Below are 27350 nucleotides of genomic sequence, written 5' to 3'. Positions count from 1 at the left end.
TTTTTCACAGTTTCACAATTATGCACTACTTTGAGTTGGTTGGTCAAATCCAATTAAAATACACAAAAAACATGGTTGTGGGCTTGTTCAAGGGGTATAAATGGCCCTTGTTCTGGTCCCTTGTAATATTTTTGATAACATCATTGAAACAGCAGAGTTTTTTTAAAATGTTCCCCATTTTTCCCTTATCTATGCCAATTAAATGTTCATAGAACAGGGCGGCATTCTTAAAAAGTTTTAAGTTCATGTATCTAAACTTAAGGCTTTAAAATGTTTTACTTTCAATAAAATAACTGGCCTTAAATACATTAATCACAGGTCTTAAATTAATCAGGACTATTTAATCTTATGTACTTTTTTTTTCTTTTTTCTCATGGAACTGTGCTGTTAGGGAAAAGTTTTGAGTCGTGTCCCGACATCTTCATTGCGTTGTGTGTTTTGAAGCGATTGAGTCTGCCGTCAGTGGCTAATATCCCCACCCTGAATAGCTAGCTAGCTAGAAGAGCTAGCTCCATCATAGGTGCTCCATAATAGGCTCAACGTCCGAGAGACGACGAACGACTGCGACAGGTAAAACCCGTCGCCACTCATGTGACGCAATAGCATCGACAGTGGAAAAACAAAAAAAAAGGTTGACATTTTCAACTTTCTTATCTCGCATCGCTAGCCCACTTGTTAGCATGTCTACGTATACAAGCTCGTTTTCACCACTGGCTCACTTCTGTTGTCAACCCATATGAGCCTAGGTTCATTAAAAAAATAAATAAATAAAAAAATGTAAACTTGGCACTACACTGACTGTAGAAAGCCAAATTTCACTCAGGCATTTGTAAGGTTTTAAAAAGTCTTAAAGTTGATTTACCTCAGGGAAAACACGCACCAGTAGTGCAATCTATATTAAGATTGCACTACAATTCGTTCCCAGTCCATTATTTTTTCTTGCTCAGCCTCTTCTACTGACCTACATCTTAATGCCTGTTAGGAAAAAGGGTTTAGATTAACTGCACTCTTTTTCTGAATCACCCAATGAGTCGCTCTCCTGGCCAGTCCCCCTCGTTCCTGTTGTGTGCCTTCTCTCTCCTGTGCTCACAGCTTCCTTCCTCGTCTCTTACTCTTTCTTCCTCCCCCTTCTTCTGTGAGGAATTCACACATTCCTCTGCCACCCTGCACAATCTCTCAGGAAACATCCCCTTCGCTGCTGCGTTTCCCTACTAAAAGACGTCGGAAGTCTGGCGAATCTGTCGAAAAAAGTTGTCGGCACACTGCAGGTGTAAGGTCAGCGCAGGCCAGCCAACGCAGTGAAGACGGTGGAAGCAATGGCAGAAATGCCGGTGAGGTCATGGAAGAGTCACCGGGAGGGGGTTCAGCAGCTTTTATGATGTATCTGTGGAGAGACGGTGAAGGATCGGAGCTGGCGTGTTCTCCATGTCCTCGCTCAGATGAAACATGTGGATTTGCACGAGGCTGGAACGCAGGCCGCTGCCAAATGCTGCTTATCCCCAGCCTGGCAGCACTCACCTAAACTCATGTGGCTCGACTTAGAGCCACTGTTTTGCACCACTTCGCCGGTGCTTTATGGGCACCGAGGAGGCTCTGCCAACCACGTTCCTCTCAGGCGGTGCAAATAGATGAGTGTTTTTGGCAACCCGCGGTAAAGTCCTGTGACTTGATCATCGCTGCTCTCTGTTTAACACTGTAATGGCTGTTGCAGCTAGCATGCTGAGATCTCAGTATAAATAGTTGCTATCATGGAACAAAGTTTCTTTGTTTGGGGGAAAGAGGTCAATAATCTTTGAGTTTCACAGTTTTGTTTTGTTTTTTCTGGTAGAACAGAACAGCAAATGCTTTCACTAAAGTGGAAATATATATATTTTTTGTTTGTTTCAAAATATTTTGAGGTTATTACTGAATTAATGTGCTGGGTGTAGTGACGTTTGTCTGTGGATTAAGGCAAAAACACGATTGTTGTGTTAAATATTGTTTCATATGGAGTTGCTTTGGGCAGTTTTGTGGGGTTTCTTTTTATTTAATTTGCTGTGACCTGCTGATACAGATTTAGCCAATTTCTCTTTTAGAAGTACAAAATGAGAACATTTGGGAACATTAGTCAGTTGTACTGTAATGTGGAATAAATAATTACTCTAACAATTGTGGTAATTGATTATTCTGACGATTAATTGGATAAAAAAAAATTGGTACATGATGACGATTTTTCATTTAACCATTTAGTCCCCTTTTTATATGCAGTATTAGAAATTTATTAAATGATGCAACCAAACAAATCCTCAAATCCTTTTTCAAATACGAAAATGAGCATTTTATTGCCTGAAACGTAGTAACCTGGTATTTCTTTTTGCGCATTTGTGGCTAAAGAAATCAACGTCGGCATGTGAAAAGCTCAGCCTTTCCTGCTTGTCTTAACATCAGTACAGTGTAGCGCTAATCTATTGGCTGTTTTTTTGGATTAACTGATTAATATTTCAATATCAAAGGGTGCTTGATAGATTTAGTTTCTTTACAGAATTTGAACTCGGTGAACTTTTTCACAGAATCAGTTCTGGGTAGAACATATTTACAGACAAAGAAGAGTTTTTATCTTGCTTGCAAAGTGTTTATGTAATGTTTTGCTCTGATTATGTTATTCTTTCAGTAAATGTTCTTCTTTTGAGTCCTTATTCTCTGGTTAACAATTAATCGATTATAAAAATGAGCTGACAGCTATTTCAATAATCAATTCATCACAATAAGTCGCTGTTAATCCGATTAAACGTTTCAGCCCTATTTTATATTAGGAGCACAGTTGACATCACACACTGTAAAGCACTTTTGCTGTTTTAAAACATACGTAGACATTACAGAGTTTAAATTGTAAACTGTTCGTAGCGTCTTTATGTTAGTAAATATTGTTTGCGTGGCCCGCTTTTCTGAAATCAGGCTTTCCTAAAGAGCTAAACGATAAAACAGAGCAACTTTGCTGTACTCTCTTCAGCCTTCCTGTTACCTGCTGAAGATCTTACTCTTTGGGTTTTTTATCAGGCTGATTGAGCTTCAGTATGATTGGCCGATTTCTACAGATTACTAACAAAATCAAAAGCAATGTTAACTTTTTGCAGACTGTTGCTCTTTCCTTTTCTGCTCATTTTTTTTTATTTCAACTGAAATATTTATGGCTGCAGCTAACGGTTATTTTAGTAAGCGATTACTCTATCGGTTATCATGATGGTTAATCAATTTAATCAAATAAAAAATTCTTCAAATGTTACTTTTAACCACTTAAGCCTTTTTACACCAAGTTAGAAATATATTAGATGCAAATAAACAATTAAATTCTGTTTAGCACAATTTTCGCTTATGAATTTTTATTTTTATTTTTATTAGCAAATAGCCTTTTTTCCGACTGTATGCTCCCGTTAATGATTAATCTATTATTAAATTAGTTGACTTCTACATCAGTAATCGATTCATCACTAAATCGTTTCTGTCCTACTTCGGATATATCGTCTTTTAGAAATCAGTTTCTCTCCCGCTTTTTTTTTTTTTTTTTTAAAAACATTTGTTGTCAAAGCTGCGGTGCGGCGCAACAGTCACTGTTTGTGTGTTTTGCAGACGCTTTGACACCGGCGTCCAGCCCGTCCTCCGTTGTTTGCGGGATGGCTCCCACCCAGGAGGAGCTCTTGTCCTCCTCCTCTTCGCTCAATCTGGAGTGCCGCGTGTGTTCTGACCGGGCCTCGGGTTACCACTACGGCGTTCACGCCTGCGAGGGCTGCAAGGTGAGTCGCTGCATCGTTAGCGAAGACGTTAGTGAAACATTAGAAACTGAGTCCTGACTGAACTTCCTCTTTGGTTTTTTTTTTTTGTTTTTTTTGTTAAATGATCAAACCCAATGAAGCGACAAAAAACATTAGGAAAGCTGAATAGCAGAGCGTTGTCGACCGCTCTGCCGTGTCCTGTCCTGTGACTCGTGTGTTGATGCAACTTCTAAAATATCGGGCTCAGCTTCACTTGGACTCGCTCGCTAATCTTTCAGTTAATTGTTCACTAGTCTCGCTGAAGAACGACCCAGGGCTATTTCTGAGAGAAAACAAAGGACAACAATAAGAAATCGTTCAGTCTTTTAGAGCTTTAGTTTCAGTGAGACGGTTTTGTGTTCAGGTTTCTATGTGAAATGTGTCAGTTAATAAAAGGGATCTTTATAACTATTTACAACTAATATGTGTGAATATAGACAAATACAGACGAATGCAGGCATTAGCGATTAGCAGCGGGGTTTATGTTTCGTGGAATAATTGCAATAAATTTCCACAACATTTTCGCAATTTCTCTTTTCCTTTTTCTACAAAACTTGAAACAAATGCCGTAATCCCAAATTATGCAATAAATGCATAATCCTTTTTGCAAAAGTTTGGTTTTTCTTTATTTTAAAACCTAAAAATCTGAATAAAATGATGGTTCTTTAACTATGACAAATTCCCTATGATAGTAGTCAAAAATTAGGTCTTTTGTCAAAAAGGTAAGGTAATATGTGTGGCTCTAAATAGGTTTTACTTTACCAGACTAAGGCCAAAACTATCTTATTGAATTATAAAGGTTGCAGACCTTTGGTCTATATTTCTACCCAGTGGTTCCCAAAGATTTTCTTCTGGGCCCCTCAGTGGATTAAATAAAATCCTCCCCAACAAAGAAAAAAAGAAATCAACACATCGGCACACACGTCGTTCAAGCAGACATAAACCTATACACATATTTTGTTTTCAAACTCCACTGAAGTTTATTTCACACTTCAGGTTGTAACAAAACAAACTACAAACCATCTTTACAGTGAAACAGTTTTTGTGTAACTGGTTTTGTTTTTTTAATTCATCCATACCGATTCCTGCCCCCCCCCTGCAGTGGCACTGCGCCCCACACTTTGGGAACCACTGCCTCCATCACTCTGAGATGAGTTTGTGGCAAGACTTGAAAACTGATGTTCCGACAGACTTCCCATCCAATCTGACTGGGCGTCATTTACATTACAATGTAAAATGGGGCATAAACTTCCATCTATAAATTCCAAAAATTACTTGCAGTTGTTGTTCTGTTCAGTTTCTGCAAAGCACTGATGAAATTTATATATAAAAAAAGTTTACAAAGATGTATTTGTATCACTCTACACCCATTACAATAAACTAAAGTTTCTTATTGTGGAAAATGTTCAAGAGGTGTGCAAGGAATGCGTGTGGGTGTGTGGGTGTGTGTAGGCGTGAGCATGTGTGTTTTTGTGTTGTAAAACAGCTTATCACAGAAGCCATAGGTCAACTTGATCACGTTAACCTCTTCCTATAGTAGAAAGTCACGTGTAGGAAATATGTTTGTGTGACGCTGCAGAAGCAACAACACCTTCGCTTTGCTGAAGTAAACCTGACCTGATCAAAGCCAGCAAAGGCAGAAGTGCAGTTGATCTTAACCAAACCGTCACTCTGTGGCTTGTTTGTGCACACCAAACCTTCAGCGACGTCTAACAATCATCAAGACGCAGCTCATTGACATGACATTGTTTTGTTGCTAAATAAACCCACACGCCTTCTTTTTCCATCAGCCGATACCCGGGCTGAGTCAGATCAGTCAGAACACCTTCCTTCTTTAGGGTTTTAAACTTACAACTGCAGGTCAAACGGCTTCATCTGACAGGCAGGTTTGATTGAAGCCCTGATTTCATGCAGATTTGTAATTGTAAGCAATAGAAAAGCATGTGCAAACATCACAAATGTTAGTTTTTTAACGGGATTTTTATCTCACAGACCAATGCAAGGCAAAGTCTTATAGTCTGAGGTAAAGAATAAGTGGTTTTCAGATTATTTTTTTTATTATTTTTCAGATCTTTTAAGTGTGGCATGCATCTACATTTACCGCCACAAGACGACACTTTTTAAGGCCACCTTTTCCCACATAATCAGCTTCAAGTTGCTTCTTCTTTATAAAATTGTTCAAACTTGATCAGATTGAACGGAGCTCGATCGTTAACATTCGATTTCGAGACTCGCCACAAATTGTCATTTGGACTTTGACTGGGCCATTTAGCACCACCTGCTGTTTCCTTCTCATAAAAAATCTCAACTATACACTGACGTTTTAGGTCGATTGTGACAAAAATGCAAAAAAAATTAAAAAGCTGAAGTGGTCCAAGAGATTTGGGCCTGCCCGCTTCACTCCAACTTCTACTAGGGCTTCTGCACGTAGCCGGTAGGTAGGTGAAAGTTTGACATCTGCAGGAAGAACATTCCTGTGTAAAACGAGCCGGCGGTCCCACAAATAGACGCCCCTGGTTTGGTTTTTTGACCGCAGCGGAGAAATGCCACCCCCTGTGATGTCAGCACACCGACCGGTTATGACACCGGACACGAGCAGCGTTTTCTCGCCGTCTTCTAGGGGCGGGGCCGAAGTACTGCCTTTGTCTTGCGTCAGTCTGGGTTCGCATGTCACCCGCCGGGGTTAGTGGGGGAGAGTCATTCAACATGGGCTGAACACGCTGGTCGAATGTCTTGGTAACCCGGGGTAACCTCTCGCTTTCTGACCGTTTCTGGGCCTTAGCGCGTTGGTGTCACCCGTGACTAAAATGGATTTAATGTGATCCACTGAATCAGTTCAATGTTGCTTTGTGAATATTGAGGACAAGATAACCGTTTTGTTTGGTGAGGTTGACTTATTTTCCATTTTCCAAACACAAAAATGTTTCATCTGCTCTCCACTGAGTGAAAAGTTTCTCTTTTCAAGGTGATGTAACTCAGGAAAACCTCGCTTAGAAACAGTGTTTTCTGTTACAACTCACAAAAAAGTAACTCCTCTTGCAAAAGTGTTTCTTTCAAAACGTTGCGAGGAATTTGCTTTCTCGAGGTCTGCTTGATTTAAAAAAATTTTTTTTTTCTCTCTCCAGTCCAAACATGAATTCACTCTTCGAATTTAAAAACAATATATCTATATATTTCTCGTTTCTGCTTTGGGTCCGTTTTCCTGCAGGGTTTCTTTCGGCGGACCATCCGTCTGAAGCTGGAGTACGACAGATGTAAGCGTCGCTGCAAGATCCAAAAAAAGAACCGCAATAAGTGCCAATACTGCCGCTTCCAGAAGTGCCTGGCCGTGGGCATGTCCCACAACGGTGAGTCCTGCAGACGGTACATGTTTGGGCAATGCCAACACAATGCAGAAAACTAAACACACTAACCCGGCTAAGAGAACTGAGCAGGCTGGGGCTGTTGTGCTGTTGCCATGGAAACTTGAACAGCCCTCTACAAGCATGAACGGTAGTTAAAAGCAGTTTAATGTTATAGTTGTAAAGCTGTGCACCTTGGTAACCTCAACCATCTTATAGTTTTATAACAGTTCAAATGAAACTCGTATATTATAAAATATATATAATATACACAAGCGATATATTTCAGGACTTTATTTCTTTTGACTGATTTTTATAGCTCACAGCTACGCCTTCGACAAATGAAAAGAAATCGGTGTCGAACTTTAGTGCCACGTTTCCGCCGGTTGGAACAGGAGAAAGATTTCGTTTGTGTCGCTAACATTTTAATGATGTAAATAAATGTTTCCAGAGGTCATCAAAGGTCTATCAGCTGCACAAACATGCAACAGATAATTTATTATAATGTTAAAGCCCTGCGACAGACTGGCAATGTGTCCAGGGTGACCCTGCCTCTCGCCCGAAACATTCGTAGGCCTCACTAGGGAGAAGGGTGTACGGAAAATGGATGGATGGATGGATGGGCGAGTTGACCTCTGGTGACCTCTGACAACTCTTTTTTTGTTTTGTAAAATCTTAAAAATTATAACGGCACAAACAAAAAACTTTACCGCACAGACGTAGCAAAGTTGACCGACACCACGGAGTCTTTGATTTCGTAAAAGTGTCGGGGCTGGTTGACCTTTGATGACCTCTGGAAACATTTATTAATATCTTCAAAATGATGGCGGCAAAAACAAAAATTTCTGCTGCACAAACGTTTGATACCAATTTAAAACGTCTTTCCTTATGTTTCCGATTTTGGCCAATGCACATTTTTAGTCCGAAAAGTTGCTGTGCTGTCGTCGCACTTCAAACACACCATCACACACTGATATTGCAACGATGACACCTTTGCGACATATTGTGAGTTCTCAGTGTGGTGTAGATGTGGTTAGTCTGTGGTTCTGCTGAAGACGCTCAGGAAGTTCAACATTCATCCTCTCTGCTTTGTCACAATGTTCCCATGGCGATTAAGGCGGGTGTTGGTAATATCTGCAGCATGTTCAGACCTAAAGTCCTGCTGGAAACTGAAATCACTACCAGGTTTGTCAGCAGAGGGAAGCATGAAGTGCTTGCACACCTTTTTGTACAACACTTTTTCTCTCCACTCAACTTTCTATAAAAATGCTTGGGTACAGAGCTGCCAGGCAGGATTTTTGAAGCTTAAAAAAAGTACACATTATGTTTAAAAAAATAAAAATAATCATTAATGTAGACGTGTCCTGCTATTACACTGGAGTGTTTAACACCTTACGTTGCTGAATCCAACAATTGTAATCATAATTGTAATTTATCTCCTTAACCTTCGAATTGAAAATAAAATTGCAACATTTTGTGCAACGTCCCGAGTTTTTGAAAGCCAGAGTTTGTTATTAAAAGTTTGTCATCATTGTAGCGACTTTGTAAAACATCATATCTGACCGAGCGCGAGGCGTTAACTCGGAAAGTACATCAGTCGTCATCACTGGCAACAAACTGTATCTTTTCCCAGCATTTCACCGGTCGTTCCTCAGCTCCTGCCCTGTTGTCACCTCCTGGTGTATTGCACTCTACTGCTGATTACTCTTTTTTTTTTTTTTATTATACCTGTTGGTATTGGCACTGCGACAGAAACATAGTTTTAGAAACCCGGCTTATAAAAGTACATTTTTATCCTCCGAAAGTGCAGTCAGTCACTGTTTAGGATTGGGGGGGGAATCAAAAGCAGGAGCTTCTGGTAAATGTTGCCGGCAAATGATGGTATTTTAATACTCTGCAACTTGTAGTAGTATTTGAGTCAGCTGTGGTCCTGCTTGCAGCCTGTGTATAAAGTTTCATGAATGTAACCAGAGGGGAAAGACATTTTAGATGAGAGCGAACTGATTCTGTCCTCGGCACATGCAGCTAATTTTACATCGACTACTGATTGATTCCACAGTTGAATCTCTGTGTTGCATGAAAACTCGACGTCCCTCTGCAAAATTAGGAATCCCTTCTAAATGATCATAACGGAAGCGTTCTTTAAAAGCAAACTATAGTTTTCTAATTCGGTGGTTGTTGTTGTTGTTTCGAGAAAGTTCATCTATAAGCCAAGAGTTTTTGGTTGTTTGGGGGGATCCCACAGGGCACTGTGCAAAAACAAACTCATCATCAGCAAACTGTCGGACGACTCAACAACAGAGCGTCTTCATTCAGAGGCTTCTTCAAAACCGCTGTAATACAGACTGCTACAGGAGATCCATCGGCATCTATAACTCTCTCTTTGAAGGAAGCTGTAGAATATGAGTTACAACAACATTTGATTTCCTTCTGGGATTAGTAAGGTCTTTTTGGATTGAATTTAATTAAATACATGGCATAGATTCCCATTTCTATTGGTGACTCCTCAAAATGGGAAAGACGGTAAAGAAAGTAAGTGCCGATCTTCATAAATCAGTAAGTTGATTCGAGGGAATGCCTTCTCTCTCTTAACGTTGCCATGTCTGCAGCCAGAGCTAGAAAATATAAACGAGGCTCGCCAAAGGCCCAAGTGTCTGTCTGATGAAGGACCGCGGGGGAAACGCTGATTTGTTTTGGGAGATTATGCTAATAGAATAAAAGGCCATTTTAGACCAACACGTTTTTTCACATCGCAAATGTGGGTAACAACAATAACCCGCGTCTCGGCCGCTAACGAGACGGACCGCTGCTGAAACGGACGATTGGACAGAACCAATACGGCGTCTAGCTTCCTTACCCGCTCCCCCCTCACACGCTTCATCTGCTCATGTCGGCTCGCCGGGAGTGGGCTTAATACCAATCACTTGTCCACATCTTGATTAGACTCGGCTGCTGTCCAAGCGCCTTCAGGTGATCTCGCTTTGTGAGCGGTAATAAAACGAGGCCTCCCCATCCCCGGTGTCGTTATCTGGGTCTGGAGTCGCGTCCCGGCTCGGTCCCACTCTGTACTCGAACATGAGGCGGGTCAACAGAGAGATCAGGTCCTCCTTTATGGCTTTATGGTACAATAAAGGCAGGGTGCAGCTGAACGCTGTGTTCTCAGGGAGATATGCGGGTGTATGTGTGTTTGTTTATCCATACGTGGTCAACAGCTTGGCCTCATCAAATCCATTAAAACCTGAGACACCCGTCTCAACATGGGTAAAGAGAGACTTATATGCTGCACTAGGTTCTTATAGGGTTAAACCACAGAGGTGAGGGTGAAAGACAGGTGACCTCTAATCACCATTATTAGCTAAATGGGATCAACCTGTCTGAGAGATGCCATCGCACTTTCATAAGGGATCAGTAGAAGTGTGTTTAACTCAAAGGAAGCCCACTTTATTTTGTGCCGCCTTTATTCATTACTTTACAAGGTTACAAGGATATTTTATTGCGTGAAAATACAAGATTTTGACACGAACACAGTGTTTAAAAGTTAAAAAAGAGGGGAAATAAAGTGATTTGCCTAAAAATAATCTATTCTTACCACTACTGCTAAAATCGTCAATTATATCTGTGATTAAAATTGTTAATTTTCTATAATCTTCTGCCTGGAAGCAATTTCTTAAGGAGGCTCCTAAAGATTACGATGACTGGAAGGAAGCGTTCTAACCTCGAAGACTTGGAGCACATCAAAAAACATAAATAACTAAAATATAAAATGGAAAGATAAAAAAAAAAAATCTGCTCAGTGTTTAGAAACACTTTAAAAACCCGTTGCTAAAACGGCATTTTTTAAACGGTTGAAACCAGATATTTATGTTCACTGAATAAAACGACACAAGCACATTTTTTTTCTCACCGTCTGAAGTGAAATCGGACCAAACTTTTCTTTGTTTTGGATTAGTTTGAATTTCCAAAATTATTTCTACTCGCTAAATGCCAGAAAACTGAGCGAGATCATTGTTTAGACAATTATCTACAATTGTTTACATGTGTTTGGTCAGTATCCGGTACAGCTGTCTTTTACACTATATGACTGCTTCAATTTCAAGTTTCAGACAATCATCAGTTGGGATGTAGCAGTACACGTATTTATACCGAAAACACCCGGTATGTTGGTTCACTACGAACACGTACCAAACAAATTAAGCAGTTTCACACCTGAACTCATGCAGAGCGTCAATGTGCAGGAAAGCGACACTGAAACAAAACAGACCGCTTTTAATTTATCTGATTATTTAGCATTCATGATTCAAAGTCTCTGTTACTACGTTCTTACTGTCATCAGATTCAAACATCTTTAGACCATCTACTGGGTTTTTTTAAAATGCGTTTTGAGGCTAAAAACAGTAAAATAACCTCCGTCTGTCTCTAAATCCACTCTCCGCAGCCATTCGATTTGGCAGGATGCCCCAGTCGGAGAAGCTGAAGCTCAAGGCGGAGATGGTGACGGGGGAGAGGGAGGTGGTGAACCCCCAGCTCGCTGACCAGAAGACGCTGGCCAGGCAGATATACGAGGCCTACCTGAAGAACTTCAGCATGAACAAGGCCAAGGCTCGGACCATACTCACCGGAAAGACCAGCAACCCTGTACGTTGATTTAAAGTGGTGGGTTGGTGAGTGAAAGGCGTTGACTGCACAGGAAACATCAATTAGTTTCTCCCTAAAAAAATCATTTCGGACAACTCTAGAAGTCTGCAATCAAAGAATCGTCTGGGTGTGATACAGGGTGTCCACACATCCATAAAATGTCTTCAATTTAACGTATCTTAAATTAAGGCCTTAAAGTTATTTTTAAAAAGTAAGTTGTCCTTACATATGTTAATCACAAGTCTTAAATGTTGTCTTAATTTCATATATGGTATGTTTTTTTTTTCTTCTTTTTCTCTCTGGACTTTTCTGTCCGGTAAACGTTTGAGTCACTCTCAGACACCTTCATTGCGTATGACTGCTAACATAGCCTTCCTAGCTAGCTAGCTAGCATTTTTGCCTATCATGCGTAAATGGAAATTTATCGCCAGTTAGCTAGACAAAGTTTGTTCACTTCTGTGGATACGTGTCTTAAATTTCATTCGCATTAGTCTTAACAAGGTCTTAAAATGTCTTAAATTTGAGTTTGTAAAGTATCTTTTGTACCACAAGAAATGACAAAACGGACTTTCTCTCTGGGTAGTCTCTACAAACGTTCCCCTTTTTTTTTCTTCTTTGTTCATTGAAGTGGGGAAAAAGTGGTTGAATTCAGGCCAGAAGCCAAAGCCCAGAGCTGGTTGAAAACTCCTCAGATGGATGTTTGTGGGCGTAAAATGGGTCGGGACGGACAGGGCGAGTCTCCATCCGTGTTCAAACTTGCAGTAGATGTTACTCGGAGCCTTTGGGGATCAAAACGCCTGGTGTGCCCCTGAAATTTTCCCCTCGTTTCATAGGCGCGCGTTGTTTTGAACTAGCATAAAATGCTGGTGTGCTACGCAAACAGCTGCGAAGCTTAAATAGAACCAAAGAACACCCATTACGTCCTGGAACATCATTGCTGTAAATGGCAGCACAGGCCAAAGTTATAGATGTCTTTCTACTCAGCCATTTCGTTTCAGGTCTGCTGGAACTTTGTTGCATTTTCTCCGTCTTCCCTCTCTGCCTGCATAAAGACTGTAGGTGCGAGGCAGTAATTGGGGGATGGAGATGTGGGCATACTTTCCCCTTGTCTCCTTTGGCCTTCTGTTAAATCAGCCTTCATCACCCCGAGTTCTTCAGCAGCAGGTGTAGCCGCTTATCAACGCGTGACTTTTCCTCTCTGCTTCCACTAGAGGAGGGATGTAAAGACGGTCCCTCTCCCTCTTTACATAATTTTTTTTTTTTTTTTTAACAACTGGCTACAATTTTACCTTTCAAGTTGATATTTAGTTCTGCCTTCAAAGCTCTTCTGTTTGTTGTGAGGGGATTTAGACGATCGTCCACATAAATGAGCCCAGGACAGTAATTTTCAACGTATCAATAAGGACTGAGGGTTCTGACTTTTGCCTTACTAGAAATTATGTATAAACAGTCCAGTGTTTGTGCCGAGTCAGCATTTTCCATGTTCGTCAGCTACCTGGTTAGCTCTGAACCGTACGCACTGTAAAGACGGCCGCATTTCAGTTTGAACGTATTGTCACTAGGACTGCATTCTATTGCTTATTCTGACGATTAATCGATTAATCAGATAAAAGAAGTGCCACATTCTGCAGGTTTTTCGTTTAGCCACTTTTTTTTACATACAACAACAGATCCAAATATGCAAACAATTCAATTATTTGATTAAAAAAAAAAATATATATATATATATATATTGCCTAAAATGCAGTAACAACATTCATTTAGTGCATGCTAGGTCATTTGTAGCAATGGATGCATCTGCAGCTAAAAATACTGCTTACTAATCTTTTTTTTTTTTTTTGATTAATCAATGGATAGCAAAAGAATACAGAATTTTGGATTAGGGGGAAAATGATAATGTTCTGGGTAGAACATTTTTATAGACAAAGGATTTTCATCTTAAATGGAAAATGTATATATTTTTGTACAGTTTTGGATTAATTACTGCTCTAACAGTGTTGTTCTGTCAGCAAATGGCCATTTTTAGAGATTATATACTCCAGTTAATTATTAATCGATTACTAAATTTCAACAACCGATTAATCACGATTAAACGATAATAACCGAGTGAACGTTCGGCTCTCCCTTTGCAGCCGTTTGTGATTCACGACATGGAGACGCTGCAGCTGGCAGAGCAAACGCTGGTGGCCAAGATGGTCGGCTCGGCGGGGGCCCTCAAGGACAGAGAGGCCGAGGTTCGGATTTTCCACTGCTGCCAGTGCACGTCGGTGGAAACCGTCACGGAGCTCACCGAGTTCGCGAAGTCCGTGCCGGGCTTCTCGAGCCTGGACCTGAACGACCAGGTGACGCTCCTGAAGTACGGCGTGTACGAAGCGCTCTTCGCCATGCTCGCCTCCAGCATGAACAAAGACGGCCTCCTCGTGGCGTACGGCTCGGGGTTCATCACCCGGGAGTTCCTCAAGAGCCTGCGGCGGCCGTTCAGCGACATGATGGAGCCCAAGTTCCAGTTTGCCATGAAGTTCAACGCGCTGGAGCTGGACGACAGCGACATGGCGCTGTTTGTCGCGGCCATCATCTGCTGCGGAGGTAAGGCTAAAGGGAAATTTGAACAGTTGGGTTTGTTCTGCGCCTTATGACCGTACGTTACACAGATTCACCACACACACAGTGATTCATTCCTTTTTACTCATCCGTATCACATTATTTTCTGAGAAATTGAACCCTGGATTTTGTTTTTAATTGAAAGAGACAATCATGACGTCTCCTCTGACTCCCTCTGCCCTCAGACCGACCGGGCCTGGTGAACGTGTCGCACATAGAGGTGATGCAGGAGAGCATCGTCCACGTCCTCCAGCTCCACCTGCTGGCCAACCACCCCGACGACACCTTCCTGTTCCCCAAACTGCTGCAGAAACTGGCCGACCTCCGGCAGCTGGTCACGGAGCACGCGCAGCTAGTGCAGGAGATCAAAAAGACGGAGGACACGTCCCTGCACCCGCTCCTACAGGAGATCTATAGAGACATGTACTGAGGGACTGCAGCAACCGGCCGACGAACAGAAACAAAACCGTTCAGTGAAGACACGGAGCTCTCCGTTAAGCTAGGGTTCAACCACTTTGAGCCGTGTCGTCTCCGACGCGGCGGAATTCGCTTGTGACCGGAAGGTCAGCTTGAAGGAACCCTTCTCTGGCGGATGGTTCCTTCGGTTGGTCTGGCTTCTCACCACTCCTTTGCTTGGAACCTTCTAAGACAGAAAAAAAAAGAACTGGATCAGATGTGAAACACCGTCTGATTAAAGCCACTTTGTAGAAATCTGTGTAGAATTTCTGACCAAACTCGGCTATTAACCTACGGTGAGCCCTGAAAAGGAGGGAAGACGGGGAACTTAATGATTGCAGTTGTGCGTTTCGAAAAGAGGTTTTTATACTGAAGTTAAAGAGCCATATAATGTCAGCATCAATTAAACCACCTCGACCTGGCAGCGACTGAAGAAGCTATTTGGGTTTAAAACAATCCTGCTGCTTCAAAGCCTTCCATGTTGTTCTTCATACAACCGGACACATCCCAGGAGTCGCCAAACGTACGAACGCAATCGCAAGCTGAATTGTGATTACCGGGCTTTGACTTGAAAATGCATCTTGTTGCACAGAGGAAGCACAAACTTTCTGTGATTTGTTCACAAATGTCTGAGCCGTTTTCCTAACAAAAACGCACACTCAGATGTTTGACACTCCGTCCCGCGCTGAACGCTCGTGGTTTATGGTCCGACTCCAACTTGAGCCGCACTAGAATCTTAACAGCAGCACGCCTAAATATAGAGATTTATGTTTTCTTTTACTTTGTGTCACATTGCCTCAGCCATAGCACCTCCCTCCCCCTGTTTTCTGTGTTTTCACATTTTTGCTTAATGTAGACTTTATACATGCACCCAATCAGTTTATCAGCAGTTTTTCAGCGGTTTGTAAACTATTTCATATTTTTGAAAACCTGCCAATACCGATTTTTTTTTTTTTTTTTTTTGTCAACTGTTTATAGATTTTTATGTTCATAGAAGAGATGCCATTACATCAGTTTTACTATTATTCTCAAAGAAGGACAAAATGATGACAGAGTTAACATTTTAACTTGATTTTAACTTTGTTTTAGCCATTAGCATGATTAGCATTAAGTGTAAACAGCGATCTTTCTGCGTACTCCCTACATAGTGTAGATCCTTACCTCAACTCTGAGATTTCCTAAACGTTGTTTCCTTTCACTTAATTTCAAACTTAGCCTTTAGCTAACTCACCTTCGCTTAAAGAGTGTTGGCTTGTCCTGGTTGCGCTACCGTATGAGTTTACTGTTCGGAAAAAGACCGGAGCCCGATCGGCGGCGGTTTAGCCAAAAATCATCCAGTCCCAGTTGTAACCCAATGTCTCAATGCATGTTTATAAAAAGGCAACTCTCGCATTTTGCTGTCATCCAGCCATTTGTATGTGAAGAACATGCTAGCTTAGACACCAGAAGGAAGGGAAATATCAACTTGGATTTTGTAGCATAAAAACATACATGCGGAATAATATGAGAAGCATATGATCATCTGTTTAATATCCGCCCATGAAAAACAAAACACCCCTATAAATAACCATGAAATTATTTAGTGTACCTTGATTTAAAAAAAACAACCACGTAATTTTTGGTGAGGATTGCGTGTCTTTTGACGCTGTGATTTTACTAAACAGGACAGGCAAAGTTACCTCCAGCTCGTCACAATTCAAATTTGTGCAAGTAGTTTTAATCTCTGTGTAGCTTCTGTCGGATAAAGCAGTTCCAACAAGATTTTACATCAAAGTTTTCTTGGACAAAAAGATGTTTTGTAGACATTTTATTTCTTTAAAGTGAATTTGGACTAACAGCTTTGACTAGGAGACCTCCAACAATCAGAGCAGGTTCTCTTCAGTCGTATAAGAAATCTTCAAATGCATGGTGTATGGAAAGCAATTATGCACAAAAGTTTAACTCAAATTATTTGACTATTTTACAGCTCTTTTCAACATATGTGCAGCTCTACTACTCTTATAATTATTTTGGTGCTTTAAAAGTAACATAAATTGGATTCATCTTGTGGAACCTTTTTTCTGACTATTGCAGCGTCATTGTTTTTTGGGAGGGTTTTTTAAAATCTTTTTTTCATGCCCTAATGACATCGCATTGTGTTTGTACATATCTAATTGCATTACCATTTACCCCTACTAAAAGCTAAGTCTTGAAGTCACATTATGGTAATAGACTGTGCACATCCCTAATTTTGCTAAAGACTTTTACGTTTAAAAAATGTGCACTGCGTGTTCGTGTTGCTTTAATGTTTCTGTTTTCACTTGAATTAGATCATATTTTTATACTTAAGCACGTGTACGTACGACTATATCTGATGACGTTTTATTCAGAAGTGGCACGGGTCGAAAGTGTAAATAGCGATCGGAATATCCACAAATCTGAACCCTGCTGGGGACATTCCTTTGGTTTAAACCATCAAAACTGTTGCTTCCAGCTGTTTGTCATTTCGCAACTGAACCGAATCCTTTTGACCTGAACCGAAGGCGGCTTCGGACTGTTCCGGCTTATAACGTCTTGTGATTGGTAAAAGCTCGACTCCGTCGTCTCTGACTATAGTTTAATGATAAGGAGATATCTTGTTAATGTTTAGCTACGATATAGTATTGATCATACGTTGAAATAGCGTGTCTTTTGATACTGCTTTCTCAGGTTGCACATCAGAATACAAATAGAGATAATATATGCACAGAGATTTTTTTATCAATATCAAATGCTCCTTAGCAGCCTCAACTGCAAAATGGTTTGTCTTTTAATTTTTTGGTTTTGTTTGTTTTGACAGATTGAATCTCTGTTTGCTATCAGAGAGTCTAAATGCACTCATAATTAGCCGTCACGTCAAATGCTATCAGAGTATAGATGATGCAGTAATGTAAATTTAGAACAGATTGCTTTCCAAGCTCGTTTCTGTCTGACTTTTCTCTCCAGACTTGCTGCTATGTTGTACTAAATCAAACATGAGCTCTGCCACGGATAGTTTACCAACCTCCAAGCTGCCTCTAACTTACTCACTCAGAGTTGAAACCAGATATTTCCATAAACCTTCAGTTAATTAATTTTTTTCTTCTTTTTGCCTCGTTGTTTTGACATCCCATCAAACTAATTTCACCAAACTAAACTTTTTTGTTTTAGGCCAGTTAAGATTGCTCAAAATTATTTCTACTTGCTAAATACCAGAATAATTATTAAAATTCTGACGTTTGCATACATTTTAGTATTTGACGGTCACCTTTACAACTGTATGAACTTTAATATTTACCCACAAACTTTCTGTAGGAGCGAGATCACTGCTTTATGATGGCCACCGTAATAAAAGTAACTTTTCACATTTATTTTGTGGGTATGCTGAGATTGTCATTGTCCATATTTACTTCAGCATCTCCACATAATGTTTTTATTTTCTCACTATGTCATCTTTTCTGTTAAGCGCACCAGTCCCTCCTGAAGCAAAACAGTCACACAAACTAATACTGCCAACGCCGTGCTTCACAGTTGGGATGGTGTTCTCATCCCACTTTTGCCTCCAAACGTAGCAATGATCATTATGGTCAAACATTTCAATGTTTGCTTCAACAGATCAACATGTCACCCGCAGGTATTTATCCCTGAGTTCATCTGCAAACAATTATCTGGCATTTTAAGTAATGGTTTCTTCGTCTCCGAGGGGCCTTTCAGCCCACAATCGACTTGTTTAATCGTACCAGCTTCAGCTAGCATCTTTCATACCAAAACACGTTCGTCTCTAGGAAATGCGTCTCCTACCTTGACTATATCGGCTGGATGTTGTTTATGCCTTCATATAATTATTTAAGCAGATGGTACATCTGGAGATTCTACCCAAGGATTTACAAGATATGTTGGCAATCACAATCTTTTTCCTGATTTTTTTTTTTCTTTTTTAATCATAGAATGATGTCACACAAGGAAGAAGTGCGTTTGAGGTGTTGTCTTAAAATATATCCACAGATAGGGCTTTACTTAAATATTGTGAATTACCTATCAGAAGCTTACAAAGCAAAAAACAATCTCATCTTGGTCTTCTCCCAGTGGCATAAAGGCAAAGAAAACAGTTTGGATTTCAAGAAACAAATACTTTTCTCAGATTAAAAGATCTTACTCGTGATTCTAGAGTTAAGCAAATGGAAATAATGTTTGTAATCTTAACTGATTTGCAACAGAAAAAAACTGATTTAATGTCAAACAGGGGAAAAAAAAATTTCTTTCAGAGTATGTACATATCTGGCTTCAACTGTATATCTTGTCTCAGATTGCAAAGAATTCTCCCAACGCAGCTCAGTTTTTCACCTTGCAGCTCATGCTTGGCGATCAACTACCAACAATATGTGCCTTGGTGTGTGTGTGTGTGTGTGTGTGTGTGTGTGTGTGTGTGTGTGTGTGTGTGTGTGTGTGTGTGTGTGTGTGTGTGGGTGTGTGTGTGGACGTGTACATGCCAATGTCGAAGACTCGCGTGATTGAAAAATTGTAAACCACTGACCTGTTCATGTGATCTAATGGAAACCTATAGAATGGTGCGTCGTGTGATCGGATTTTTCAACAGAAATTGATCGTCAGTCAATGAAAATGAAGGATTTGCTCAAAAGGGTTTTTAAAAGCGAAACTGAAAATGAATGAAACACTACAAAAAGGCCCAAGAGGTGAAGCTGGTTTACTCTTGGGGGCGTTTTGTTTGATGTAGAATTGACAAGGGACTTTTTAACTTGTATCAGGGATTTTTAGTCTTCCTTTTTGCACTAGCTCAGGATATAGAAAGGTACTATTTCTCCGTCCCTGTTTCTCTTATTCAATCTAATACAGTAAGTCTGTGCTGCTCTGCTCTGGAGCACATAAACAGAAGCAACAATACAGAAAAATTGTAATCTTTTCTTTTCCAGTATATACAGATTATTATTTTCCAGGGGCAGCAGTCATAGGAATTAGGGTTTTTTGTGACCTTCAACTTGTTTATTTCTTTATTTTTGCAGCTCTAGTCTAGTCCAGAGACAGAAAGCATCTTTGGATGTATTGTCCGTGTGCTTTGTGGCTCGGATAATAATACTGTAAATGTTTGAATGTACTGAATATTTAGTCATGCTTAGTTAGTCCTTTGCAAAAAAAAGCAAATTGACATTGAATGAATTAAAAAAAATAAAATAAAATGATTTTGAAATCCTCTACCTTGTTTGTTGACATCTGAAAGAGCAACTTGAGTCTGTTTGAATATATATATATTTTTTTAACTTTCTTCTTCTTTTGAACACCAAATTTGAGCTTTTACAGTTAATTTAGAGTAATGGTTTCTCTGACAAATAGTTTCTTAGACTGAAACTCTGAGGCCAAACTGGGCTACAGTGTAGCTTGCATATGGTAAAGATATTTGTGTAGATTTGTATAGTTCTTTGTTATCTGTAATAAATAAATCAGAAGTAGATTCTACAAAGTAGAATCAGAAGAGACATAAATACCCTTGTGTTATGAGGAAGACATGAGCTTAAAACATTTGGAAATGCAAAAAGTTAACTTTGAAGATGAAAGCTTAAATATTTTCCACAAAAATGCTCGATACTCATTTCTATGAAATTACACTGATACTAATAAAACATTTACATTTGAATGAGAGTCTTTTAATAGAATCCCACTTCATAAATCCAGAACTTCCTCTTTAATTCAGCAGTTCCCAATCTGACCCACAAAATGACGACAGACGACTATTATGACCTTGACCCTTGGTCGAGTAAATAAGCAGCCGCTGCCATGTCCGCGGTTGCTCTGATTCAGAACCACTCCAGCAGGGGGCAGTCTACATTTATCAAATTATCTGACGCTCTTCCTCCTCCTCGTCACGTTGTCCAACATGGCAGTGTCCATGCTCGGGTTCTGCTGTTGTGTTTCGCGACACGCGTCCTGTAGCCTCCTGAGACGAGCGCGTCTCTTCCTCGCACCCGGGTCTAAATTTCACCGCTCCGCCGCTGCGTCCGGCGGACTGCTCCTCTCGCTGCACAAGCGCGGGGTTCTGAAGGATTCTTTCCCAGAAAACGCGGCACAGGACCAGCTTCCCCGGCTGCTCCAGTCCGCTCCTCAGACTGTATACTGCGGCTTCGACCCCACGGCCGACAGCCTCCATGTGGGCAACCTGCTCGCCGTTATCGGCCTGCTGCACTTCCGGAGCGCCGGGCACAACGTCGTCGCGCTGCTCGGAGGGGCCACTGCGCAAATCGGGGACCCGAGCGGGAAAACGAGCGAGCGCGAGCGGCTGTCCGCGGATGTAGTGGAGGAGAACACCCGCGGCATCCGGGAGAGCATTCAGAGGATTTTCATCAACCACGAGGCGCTTTTCCACGACCGCTCGTGGCCGCTGGGCACGGTGAACGTGCTGAACAACCGGAGCTGGTATAAGAGCCGGGGGGTGGTGGACTTTCTGTCCGAGACCGGCAGGCACTTCCGGATGGGGACCATGCTCAGCCGCCACAGCGTGCAGTCCCGGCTGAGGAGCGCAGACGGTATGAGCCTGACAGAGTTCACCTACCAGGTGTTCCAAGCTTATGACTTCTACCACCTCCACCAAATATACGGCTGCAGGATTCAGCTCGGAGGCACCGACCAGCTGGGCAATTTGATGTCCGGACATGAGTACATTCACAAGTAAATCTCCCTTCCAGCTTTGTTCCAGGCTGAATTTGGAAATCGGAATAAGAAATGACCGAATATGCCTAGCTGTGTGTTTTTGATATCCAAAGATCTCCAAAGAATTAGTTGCAGGTTTCACAAGTGAAAGCTAACTTTAATGAGGCGTAGCTCATTATCACCTCATTAGGGGCCAGCTACAAGTTCTCAATTGGATTCAGCCCTTGACCTTGACTGGGCCATTCGAGCACAGACTATATGGCTATTTTTTTTTCCTCCTGAGAAGTAAATTTCTAAATTCTATATCAGTTTAAAGTTTTTCACATCCAAAACCAGTTTTACCTGCCTGTAATTCATCCCATGTAGATTTCCCAAACCTCTGGCACCATTCAAACGGATCTCTCCATTTGTGCTCCAGTTCTGACCAGCATTTTTACTCTGATCTACACAGTCAAGCTTCAGCACGTTGTATGGCCTAAGTAGACTAATTACCTATTCAGCAGTTGTTCCAGTCTCACATTTTTAAAAAAGTGCTACATTTTAATCTTGAGATGCTTTAACATTTTTTTAAAAGTACACTTAAGCATTCAAGGCTGTAATTCTACCAACAGGTACACAAAAGAGTTTAGTCCTAAAATGTTGTAAGCTAATGACGTGGATGGAAGGGGAGTCATACCTGAAGCTAATAATTGTAGCTGAATGTACCGAGGACAGTTTGGAGAGAAATCGATGGACGTTGGTGGATATTTTGTACTGACAGAGAGCAATAGTAAAAATCACTGTAAAAGAAAGCTGTTTTTAAAAAATATTTCTGGTTGATAAACTTTATGCTCACAAACAACAACCGTAGTCCACTTCAGTGTTTATTCCCTGACCAAGCTATCTATAGCTTGAGCCAACCTCATTCTTCAAGTTTGGGCTGTTTGTTGGCTTCCAAACAAGATCGTAATTGTTTCATTGTTCAGGAGCAAAACCTGTTTGATTTTCTTTTTCACTCGTTTACTTCCACACAACTCATCATTGATGTTTCCTGCGCTGTTGAATTTTGTAGCAGATGTGCTGACTGTACTTTTTTCTCTCTCTTTTGCCAACAAGTGGCCACAACCTTTTTTTATTTTAGTCAAAACAATCCGCTCTTTCATTACCATGAGATGTTTCCAGCTGCTACTTCGTCATCCATATTTAATCTGCTTCCTGTCTTAGTGGGCATGATTTTGTTTGAGGTGTGAAGGTGTTTGTTAAAAATGACTTATCCCAAACAGAAAGGCAATGAAAATCTCATTTGTCAATTTTTCCTCACACTTGAATTATTATTATTTTTTTTTTACGTTATCTGACTCTAAAATATTATACCACTTTCGCCACATCATTTTTAACTGTGGAGAGAGTGAAATAATCGTCTCCCCATGTTTCTGCTTGACCCAATCTCTTGTAATGACCAGCTCTGCAATTAAGTTTTACCATATTCTCCCATGTAACCATTCAAATAATTTATTTTTTATTTTTTAAGAGTAAAGGGTGAGGAGGTGTATGGCCTGACCATCCCGCTGGTGACCAGCACCACCGGTGACAAGCTGGGGAAAACCGCCGGCAACGCGGTGTGGCTCAACAGAGACAAGACGTCCCCCTTCCAACTCTACCAGTTCTTCCTCCGACAGCCAGATGCCAGCGTGGAGCGGTACGCAGAGAAGAACGCTCAGCGGTTCTGTTGAGCCCTGAATCGCAGCGACAAGGAAGCTGACGTGTATTGTGCGGGCGTTTTGCAGATACTTGAAGCTGTTTACCTTTTTGCCCCTGGTGGAGGTGGAGACGCTGATGGAGCAGCAGAGGGAGGATCCGAGCAAACGCCTCGCCCACAAACGACTGGCTGCAGAGGTCACCAAACTGGTGCACGGAAAGGAGGGCCTCGAGAGCGCCAAGAGGTCAGAGTTGGTCCGCGGAGGTTTTTCTTTTTAAGCGCTGCACCAAATTTTCCCCAAAGACGGTCAAAAAAAAATTCAGTTTAGGTGACTTCGAACTCCCACCTGCAGGTGACAGCATTTCTCACAGGTCGTGTTATAGGAACATTTTCCATCTTTGACTGGACCTGTCGCAATAACGAATTTTGTTTTATCATAATTATTGTAATAAACAGTAATTTTGTTTTGACACAATTTTTGAACAGTGTATTGATAATGGAATAATAATGCAAGTCTCAAAGACTTATAAACTTTTAGGTTTGCACAGAACACTCCACAATGGGACTGGAAGACATTTTAAATACCCCAAAACTAAAAAAAAACCAACACACACAACCTGAAATCATAAATAAAATGGGTTTTGAAGTCTCTGTAAACCAATTTGCTCTTCAAAACATCTTAATCATCCATATTTTTAAACGGTGACGGAAAAATTTGAAGGCCAACCGTCATTATGACAGTTCACGCACCCGACCGCTCGCTGCGGACGCCCAGACATTTTCTTTTCCTTTTCTCCCCTCCAGTGGGTCTTTTGTGGGCTCTAGTGTCTCTTATATGAAAGTAGGCTGACAGGAGAGGGGGGAGGCCATGCGGCAAATATCGCCTGGTCCGGGAATCGAACCTGCGACGGCCGCGTTGAGGACTCCAGGCCTCCAAACGTGGGTCGCGCTAACCACTACGCCGCCACCACCGCACGCCACGCCCAGACATTGTCAACAAGTACTGGTTACTAAATCAGTCAAAAGACTCCAATTGAATTTTTTTTTTTTATTTCAAAACTTTGGCTTAAGTACTTGTTTCATCTTCTGGATCATCATCAAAACCCTGATTACTCTCAAGCTGTACTCTCAGGTCCCCGCAGATTGGGAAGAAGTTTTTCCGATGTGTGATGGCATAATGTGGATTCTCTGTTCAGCTTGATGAATATTAATTAAACCAAATTAAATTTAAATGCAACTGAACATGTTAACATAAAAAATTTACTGGTAAAAATGGATTATAATGGAATTTCTTTTCATCTCGTTGGCCAAAATGACGGACAAGGAAAAAGTCTAGCTCAACTTCTCCTTGTGCTGCATTGCTGCCTCAACCTTTGCTTGATGTCAAGTTATAGTCCGTGGTCAATAAATGTATATGTATTTTTCTTCTTTTATGTAGACTTTGGATGAGGTTTAATGAGGAAATATTTCTAAAGTAGCCCCACAGAATATGGGATTTTGACAACTGTAAATCACAAAACGATTTGCAAAGTCCTGGAGGATCTGTCTAAACGCTGTATTGTTTGTCCCTGCAGATGTACCAATGCGTTGTATCACAGCAGCATTCAGGCGCTGGCGCAAATGAGTGACGAGGAGCTTCAGGAACTCTTCAGGGAGGCTCCTTTCCAAGAAATGCTTTTGGAGCCGGGGACCACGGTGCTAGACGTCTGCCGTAAGGCCAGCGCCATCCCTGATGGGCCTAAGGGGTAGGTTCCTCATGGGCATCTACTGTAATAGAGCTCTGCTGTTGTTTGTGGGGTTGCTTTTTATCAGCAGTTAGGGAAGCTGGTCCACTGAAGGAAAACCTCTGAAGAAGAAAAATGGGTGCAACTTTCTTCTTCACGAAGCACAACTGGAATGGGCGTCAGATTTTAGTCGTAGGATCTCACTTTTGTCGTTTGTAAAAGATCACGAGTTATTTCTCCCACTGGCGCTACACACACCCAGGTTTGTTTTGGTTGTATTTACCCAGAATTTCTTAACTAACCAAGTCCACAGCCATGGGATGGTTGTGGAAAAGATGTTGGTCTGTTTTAGACTAGAAGGGTCACTGGCGTGCGTGAAGTAGAGGAAACGCCAGAGCTGATGGCATTTTCTTGAAAGTTTTGGTCAAAAAGTGCTTGACTAAATAAACACCGGAAGGAAAGTGGGAAACCATCGTCTTCGAGGAAGAGATGTGGTTGGGGGGGGGGTAAAAAAAAAATCCTGAACAATTGTGTCTGACAATCACCTAAATGTTTGGTGAAAATAATGGGAAGAACAGTAGGACTCAGGGATGTGTTTAATGGGGAAAGTAAGAGCACTCAAGGAATTTTAACTGAACTGCTGTCTAGCCATAAGAAAACTTTTAATCAGTGAAGCTAACTGGGGAAAAAAGTTTCACTTTCTAAGAGAGCTGGTGTCTATTGTACCAGCCTTTAGGGGCAATGCAGTGATCCGGAGTTGCTGGAGTTGATCAGGTCTAGTAGGTCCAGCAACATCATGAACCCAAAGAATGAGGTCCGCTGACTACCTGAATATACTGAATGATCAGACTATTGTAGCTTGTCAGGCATACAAGTTTAAGTAGTTACCTGAATCTTACCGTGTGATTGCTTTCGTTCAGGTATCGGATGATTTCAGAAGGAGCCGTATGGATCAACCACAAAAGGGAAGACAAACCGGAGCAGGTCCTCATCCCCAACATCCACATACTGTCTAATGGACTCACCCTGCTTAGAGTGGGCAAGAAAAACTTTCACATCGTCAAGTGGCTCAGCCTCTGAGGCTGCCCCATTGACTTACAGGGAAGGTAGGAGGAAAAACTTGAGAAGAGTCTGTGGGAGATGTTGATGGACTGATAAATGGCTGGTCATTTAGTGTTATATATACGTGTATATGTAGATGTGCTGTTTATCTAAAGATTTGCTATTAAAACAACATTTGGTAAAGAGATCTTTTTCTGTTGACTTACCTCTGCAGCAGACTTTTGGGGCAGTGAACACTAGGGGGCGACATTGCCTGTGTGGCCGTCCACAGAGAACCTAATGGGCCATTTATCCTCCTGCTCACCGCTAAACTAAATTGCATCATTTCTCCCAAAAAGCTTACGGTCCTATTTTAAGCAAATTATTGTTTTTAAAAATTTTTTAATTATGGTGCATTTGTTTTGTTACAGTTTAATTTTTTTTTTTCTTCTTTTTACTTCTGTAGAGTGTAGCACAACTTACACACATTGGGAGACAACAATCTCATGAGTTCAAAAATAAGCTTGACTTAAATACTGTTTATATAAGGTTGTTGTTGTTTTTTTCCTGTCCAATATTGTTGTTTAAGAAGAAATTCTTGCTTTTCTGCAAATGTGATCGTTCTTTTTTTTTACATCTCTGTTTTTGGGTATTTGTTTTTGCAGGTTATAATTTCAATTTTACATTCACCAATATTTAATAATACATTTATCAAGTGCTTTCAAAGTGTGTTACTGGCAAAGAACAAAAAAAATGGCAAGAATACACACAAAATTAAAGAACAGAGATACTATCAAATTTATGTGGTTTTCTATGCATCATGTTTAGTGTTTATCATATATAAAATGCAACCTAGATCTATTAACTGTACCATAATCATGGAATACATATGTATTTTGTTTTTGGAACAAATTTGAAACTAACAGCTACAGGCTTATAGTTAATCAGTAAGGGGAGCTGAAAAGGTCATTCAAATAACATCAGAAACAGAACCAAGTGACCACTACACAGCTTTCTGTCTCAAGCTGGAAACCTTTCAAGTTTTAGCAATTACCAAAGAAGTTCAGTCAGCTGTCAAAACTCAAAGCAGCCATTTCACTGTTGTTGTAACATTAAATTTAATTTTGCAGTGTATGTAATACTCAATCTCCTTTGTAATTTATTTAGTGTTTTCGTAGCAATAACTTAAAACAGCTTTCTGTGACATAAAACTATTTGAAAATGCATCTTTACAGATCAAATCTAAACAGAATGTTCATAAAACACACACACACTAGTTAACTGTCTTACAATTAAATATTTTTTAATGAATACCTCCCGGCTCATCAAGATTGAAATTGTGTCGAAATGTAAGCTTATTTACAAAGTTGGCCCAGATTACCTAAAGATGCTGGCGCTTTAAAAAAACAACCAAAAAAATAGAAAGAAA

The 27350-nt window shown here is 40.8% G+C and overlaps 2 protein-coding genes across 2 annotated transcripts in view; both read left to right on the top strand.

The window, feature by feature from the left end:
- The window catches only part of LOC102236028 (peroxisome proliferator-activated receptor alpha-like), a 39244-nt gene extending 19213 nt beyond the window's left edge, over nucleotides 1–20031 (top strand). Inside the window, exons 3-7 of the mRNA XM_005814077.3 lie at nucleotides 3607–3770; nucleotides 6997–7135; nucleotides 11565–11764; nucleotides 13897–14350; nucleotides 14551–20031. Coding sequence (XP_005814134.1) covers nucleotides 3607–3770; nucleotides 6997–7135; nucleotides 11565–11764; nucleotides 13897–14350; nucleotides 14551–14795 — 1202 coding nt within the window. The 3' untranslated portion in view covers nucleotides 14796–20031. The remainder of the gene's footprint in view (nucleotides 1–3606; nucleotides 3771–6996; nucleotides 7136–11564; nucleotides 11765–13896; nucleotides 14351–14550) is intronic.
- A 598-nt stretch (nucleotides 20032–20629) lies between these two features.
- yars2 (tyrosyl-tRNA synthetase 2) lies at nucleotides 20630–27060 on the top strand. Its single transcript, XM_005814078.2, has 5 exons — nucleotides 20630–21496; nucleotides 22989–23156; nucleotides 23245–23400; nucleotides 24731–24901; nucleotides 25801–27060. The coding sequence occupies exons 1-5, from the start codon at nucleotides 20709–20711 to the stop codon at nucleotides 25958–25960; spliced, it is 1443 nt and encodes a 480-aa protein (XP_005814135.1). The 5' UTR covers nucleotides 20630–20708; the 3' UTR covers nucleotides 25961–27060.
- Nucleotides 27061–27350: the final 290 nt, after the last annotated feature.

Source organism: Xiphophorus maculatus, chromosome 2, assembly GCF_002775205.1.
Source record: "Xiphophorus maculatus strain JP 163 A chromosome 2, X_maculatus-5.0-male, whole genome shotgun sequence".
NCBI lineage: Eukaryota > Metazoa > Chordata > Actinopteri > Cyprinodontiformes > Poeciliidae > Xiphophorus > Xiphophorus maculatus.
The sequence above is the reverse complement of the archived record's forward strand: the minus strand, read 5'-3'. Positions and strand labels throughout refer to the sequence as shown.